Source organism: Triturus cristatus, chromosome 1_2, assembly GCF_964204655.1.
Source record: "Triturus cristatus chromosome 1_2, aTriCri1.1, whole genome shotgun sequence".
In the NCBI taxonomy this organism is placed as follows: Eukaryota; Metazoa; Chordata; class Amphibia; order Caudata; family Salamandridae; genus Triturus; species Triturus cristatus.
Genome location: NC_140580.1, coordinates 332,195,815 through 332,202,263, shown reverse-complemented (window position 1 = coordinate 332,202,263; position 6,449 = coordinate 332,195,815). Strand labels below are relative to the sequence as shown.

The following is a 6,449-nucleotide window of genomic DNA, read 5'->3' as shown; positions in this document are numbered from 1 at the left end:
AAAAGCACCCAAAAGTTGTGCCAACTGGTTTCAAGATGCTACAAAGATGCAGACGGCATTGTGTTCTCTACTCTGCATGGCATTTTTGGTGGTCTACATGCAGGGCCGCCACAGAGAACTTTAGCTCAGACTTAAGATCATTAAACTTTTTTTTTTTTTTTAAAGCAGAAAATAATCCAATACTAAGAAAATTGATCACTGACCTTCATGGTCAGCGCTGACCGCGTCATAGTGCTTTTTTCAGTCGTGCTGCTGTGCAACATGGCTAAAAGAAATTGACAAAGCCAATAACTCTGCCATAGGCCAGACCTATTAGCTTTGCAAATGTTTGTTAAGCCAGGAGGCAGCTGCTGGTACCTCTGTCATTTCTCCAGATAATTACAGCAGCAATGGGGGCTTCAAGGATGAGAGAGGGAGAGAGGGAGAAAGAGAGATGAGAGACAAGGAAGGGAGCAGGGGTGGTTCAACAATTTTTGCCGGTGCTGCTTTCGGTTCGCAGTCCAGCCCGGTGAAAATATGCCCACTACTAGAAATCAATATGTTGAACTTAAATCTGTTTTGAATTAAACATACCCTATTTTTTCTATACATAAAATGCCAAAGTTGTTTGCAAGTAACACAGTGGGAAGTTTAATGCACAGTATAATAAGAGATAGTAATATGACACATATGAGATAATGAGATTGGAGTTGATTAGAAAATCGAATCTATGTGCCACCTAGCTGTAAAACAACAGACACATTGTTTTGAGCTGATGATCGTTTTTGCATCATTAGTTTGATTGGAATGCATTATTTGATAATTCTTACATTAGAAAAAGCCCAAAGAACAATTGAATAATTAAAAGAAAATAGAGTTTCAACAAAGAGGCTGGATCGTCTCCCCTGGAAGAGCAGGACAAAGCTTTCATGAACAGACTCATTATCAGTCATTGGTCGACCATGGAAACCACTCCTCTCACAACTATGACAATACTTGAATGAATACGTAGCCCAAATGTGCATCTTATCAATGTGTATAATTTAAAAATGCTCCTAATTGAGAAATTGTTAATTTTGTAAATGCTTAAAAGCAGTGAGTCTTTTATTGAAATCATAAGAAATATATGCAGTGCAAAATGTTGTCAGTTGCCCACATGTAAAATGACCAGCGCTCTGCAACGGCAGCGATTTGAATGTGGTAATTTTGTGTGGCATCCAGGAAAGGTAACACTTCCCAAATGTTGTAGCTTCGATATTGTATGCTAACATTGCAATAAGTATGGTGAAATTAAGTTTGATATATCTGACATTTGGAAATGAAGTTTAGTCTTGGAGACACTTTTTAACAGGGGTGTGAATACCCTGTTGCATGCTGGTGACTTGCAATTTACACAGGAGTATAGGAAAGCTCCAACCATGCATTCTAAAAGGAAGAGTGACTACAGTGCAGTACACCTAGCACATGCTGTATTGTAGACCTGGTAACACTGTGTTTATGGTCATATTGTCCGTATGGTATGTGGTATTATGAATGTGCATCCAGGGCAATATGCCTCTTTACAACCGATGCGCTACAACACATTCCATTACAATGCAGTCGTTACAACAACCGCGTTGTTACAACGCGAACCATTACATCGCAAGTCGTTCCAAGGACTTACTGTAGGGGCGTGCTGGACTTAGGAATATTATAATTTACTATTCCTACTCCAGTTTGTGCAACAGCAGGGAAGGTGTTGGATTGTAAACCCAACACCAACTCGCCCCCTACAGCAAGTCGTTGCAATGACTTGCGATGTAATGATTTGCGTTGTAACAATGTGGTCATTGTAACGACCGCATTGTAATGGAATGCGATGTAGCGCATTCAATGTAAACTATGTCTCCTGGTGTATGCTCGCTTGTCCCCTCCTCATGTTTGTGCGAGTGTTAGACAGCATGCTCCATCCTGGATAGACTACAGGGATTTGCATTTTTCCAGGGGCCATTTGCACAGCACATCCATGGCACAGCTGATCCAGGGAACAGGGAGGACTTGGGTTCTTGTGTGGCTCGTGTATTTATTGGCCCAAGTGGAGCATTGATCGGACCAAGTAGCTACAAAATAAGATATATCCTGATGCACCAAGAGTGCTCTCCGCTGATCTGGAAAAGATCTTGCACTCTCTATTTGTTTCAGAAAATGTTTATTGTGTGTGGCAGCGTGATCCCCTCTTACGCCTAGAGACAACACAGCACCAAAAGAATGAAAACATAAGACAAAGCCGCAATGTGGCTGGAGATATCAGAGCCCAAGTTGCCAACCTTTTACTCAGTACCAGCAACCCGGACTTCTTAGTTATTTGTGATCCGCCTAGTTTACCACATACAGAGGCCCATACGGATAACAAGCATGTGCAAAGCCAATAGGCATGTTCTAATATGTTAATACATGCAAACACTCTTACCGCATTAAGGCTAGATAAATTTAACAAATGAAGATTGGACTATATTGGAGCCTCACTTTCCTTAATCGCACTCCTGTTTTTAATTCCATGTGAAATGAAGGTTGTAGATAGGGGAAGCCGTTACTATATTCCTTCTTTCATTTCCATGAGATAGAAAGAAACAAAGAACCGGTCATTTCTATGACAGAGAAACAAATAAAGGGTTCCTTGCCACCCGATTTCCATTTCACATAGAAACATAAAAAGGACACAATGAAGGCAAGGGAGCCTTCATTACAGTCGTGTGTTTCTTTCTATGATGCAGAAAGAAGTGCAGGACTATAATGAAAGCTCCCTTGCAATGCACTTAAAAAAATATCTAAAGTCCAGGAGCTTCAATGAAAACACATGGGGAAAGAGGAGGAAGGGGCGGGGAGCAAGGCGAAGATAGGGCAGGCAGGAAAAAAGAGGAGTGACTCATGGGGTGAGAGGGAAGGGTGGGAGGAGGTTCGAGGTGAAAGTGGAAGAGAAGGAAATGACCAATGGGAACCAAAAGAGGGATAGAGGAATAGTTGTAAAAAAAGCCTCTCATGCTTTGCCATTGAAACTATCCTTTAGAGTTGAAAGGATACAACCATGAGCCAACATCATGGGGCGAGAGACATAGTCCTCTGGGATGAGCCGAGATGTGATTGACAAAGTTTCACACCAAGGGCTGAAGTAGACGGATCCGAAGAATGACAAAGATTGTAGAAGCGGATCCAAACCTATGTATATTTCAAGCAGGAACGCGGGCTGATAGCTGTGCTTTTGAACCCAGACATAGAAAGGGGTGCGAGAAGAGAGCACATCCTCCTGAGGAGGAAAACGGGGGCGGGGGGGGGAAACAAGACCTACAGAAAAGACCACATTTCTAAGCAAATACTAGAATGCTACTATGCATGCTCAGCATCTTCTGCACAGATGAAAAACAGAATTTATAGCTAGATGAATTATGAAGGATCTGGGAAGAGCAGGAACCCAGAGAAAATACTGTCGGCACCTTCGGTCACCAATAAAGAATTCTTTTCAGTTGTTTCAAGCCATACCGACTCATCTTTTTTCAACTGAAGTACCACCCCGCCTGTGGTCACCTGGAAGATACTGTACACGGAATCACAGAAAGTAAGGACTTTCTCTCCTTTCCCAACGCCCTTCATAATGTTCACACACAAGTTGGATCTTTGTGTGGCATGGTAGGTGAAGTAATAGAGTCCAGCTATCTTGCAAGTGAACTTTCCTGTCTTTGGTTCATAATGATCACTTTTGTTGGTGATCACTTTCTCAAAGCGAATGGGCTGGTCCTTTCTTGGAAGAATGGAGGACGTCCTGGCTGCCGAAAAGGCTGATTTCAAGGCGGTTTTGTAGTCACCGGATTCGCCTTTTGCTCCCTTGGAACCAAACGGACCAGGAGGCCCTGGCGGACCCCCAGGACCCTTGGGACCAACCTTTCCAGGATTCCCAGGAAGTCCTGGCTCCCCTTTCTCACCTTGCTCAGTCAGATCATCAGGTTGTCCAGGAGGACCTTGTTAAAGAAAAATCTAAAATTAGTTATGGCGGATAATGCATCCTTGAATATCGTAGAATTCCATACAATTATCAAGCAGTTTATCCAAAGTAAAGTACAAAAAATACTGACGGTACCCACACTCAATATATTTATGTTGGAGCTAAAGTCTGGTTTGCATATTGAGTGATATAGTGTCCGAATATATACTGTTTTATTTTGGCAGAAAAAGGAGGTCAGGATATTCTTTCAATGGGGAAAATGCAGGAATGCGTCTGGAAAGGAGTTCCAATGAATGCCTACAAACATTTACGTTGATATGCAATGAAGCAACCCAACAAACAGTGTACATTATGGGGCTGGGGCCTACCTGTTCTTGTTAACATGTTATGTCATTTTCTCAGAAAATCGAAAACTATTTGAGCACCAAACCACAAGGTGTAGCCTTCTTCAATATTGGGTTGGTCCCATCTGGAACTCAAGTGGATTCCTATACGTAGTTGTTTATCAAGTTGAATGGATGCTGAATGACAGCTGTGTTATAGTAAGCCTGACAATTGACACAAAAGCGAGGACAATGTGTAGACATTCGGTAAAAGCACATTGGGTGATATTATTGCAATTTCTTTACATTTTTTTCCGCTGTCTCTCATAAACCCCTTCAAGTAGAACATGTTCACTAGCCCCACCCACTCCCTCCATCACTGATGCCTCGAAGGAATCTCCCTTCCAGGTAGGATAGTCACCTCTAATTATTCCTAATTCTCATTGGTCACCAGCGGCACAAATAAAAGTTGTGTGAGAGTGGACTACAAGAGTTTGTGCCAGGCCGCACGCCACAAGTCAAAAAACTTGACAGGTCTAGTTCTGAAACCTTCATGTCTCTGTGTCGCCATGTTTCTGTGCATACAATCTGTCCATAAGGGGTCAGGTGCATTTGCAGGCCATGGACGCTACTGAAGTTTTTTTTTTATATTCAAATAAACCTTTGTCTTACCAAGATCCTGCTGCTGAGCATGTTCTACTTAAAAGATGTATGATAGAAAAAACGAAAAAAATCAAAAAAATCTGCATTATTAGCTCTCAGTGTGCTCTTACTGAAATTCTGTATTATGTCCTCACTCCGTCAAGTACCAGCATGCCACGGTCCAGCCATTTAATTTCTGTAGTCTTTGGCCACCGTACATGCCCATTACACTATACTGTGCATTCAAATGAGCTACCTTTTGTATGGAGCTAGGTAAGCTTGTAGTCCACGGACACGTTGGCACACAGGCGCTTGCCCATGTTGGTGTCTCTGTAAGTTGTGCTTAAAGCCTAAGATGGATTTCAACCAGCGCATGTCTACGTGGTGTGTCTCGGAGGGTTATTTGACACTGCCATGTAGCTGTCACATACTTCAATTTGGATTAACTACACATACCTGTATAACCCAGGTGTTTAGTAGGGCTGATGTACAACCGCGACAAAAATGAATATGTTTTGGGTTATTGAAGGTATGCCCACTGAAGTACAAAGGATATTATTTGGCAATTTGTAAAGGCCGTCTATCTGTTGCCAAACAATGGGTCAAAAAGATCCATTGCAGTTTTGTCACTGGTAGACCAGGCTTCTGGACTCTTGTGGCATGGAAGTTACCATGATAGAAAGGGGGGATAAGAGAGGTAGGTTGGGGAAAATATGGGGCTCACTCTGCCAAGAGTGAATTAGGCTGTGGGATGACGTGATCTGAGTAAGAATTGAATTTGTGCCACTGTAATGCCCATATTCTAGCTGTAATTTTTTTTTTTTTTGTACTTAACTGTATACGATGGTATCTAATTGTATGGAATGAAATGTTAATAACTGTATTCACTATAGGTTTATGCTGCTCTTTCCAATTATAATAGATTTAGATGCAATGAATGTAATTCGCGATTATTTGCATATGTGTTAGTCACTGTGAAAACATGACAGGAATTTACGTGTCCTGTGTCAACAAGATCATCCCTAGTTTGTTGACATTGAACATATTCAATATAAGAACTCAGTATCTTTCTTACCCACATCACCTTTAACTCCATCAGTACCATCAATGCCATTGGGTCCATGGGTGCCAGGTACACCAGGAATACCAGGGATGGCGGCACGGCCGCTGCAGCTTTCAGGGCTGACCATTGGTGCCAAAGTCAAAAGTGCTAGCATCAGACGGAATGCCATGTTCAAGCTCTTTCGCTACATTGACAGAGACAAGAAAAAAGGGTTAGAAGTCTTGCTGCTCAATAATACTTACATAGCATGCTGCATTTTACACCAGGAGAGGATGTAACATTATTTGTAATAATAGAGGTCCATCTCCCACAATTGCCAGATCTAATAGACTGTCAAATGATTCTTTCTTAAGCATTTAAATGGACCTTTTTCCCATTTTGCTGACTTGTGTCATGTAACTGTATGCAGCCTCCTGCTCTATATAGTAACTACATATGTTGCATATAGCAGTCATTTCTCCATCTA

The 6,449-nt window shown here is 41.9% G+C and overlaps 1 protein-coding gene across 1 annotated transcript in view; it reads right to left on the bottom strand.

Annotated features, from left to right (window-relative positions):
• Window positions 1–606: 606 nt before the first annotated feature.
• Window positions 607–6,449, bottom strand: part of LOC146867268 (complement C1q subcomponent subunit B-like) — a 49,466-nt gene continuing 43,623 nt past the window's right edge. Inside the window, exons 2-3 of the mRNA XM_085603932.1 lie at window positions 5,996–6,167; window positions 607–3,971 (exon numbers count right to left, since the gene is read on the bottom strand). Of these exons, the coding sequence (XP_085460058.1) occupies window positions 3,400–3,971; window positions 5,996–6,152 (729 nt within the window). The 5' untranslated portion in view covers window positions 6,153–6,167 and the 3' untranslated portion in view covers window positions 607–3,399. The remainder of the gene's footprint in view (window positions 3,972–5,995; window positions 6,168–6,449) is intronic.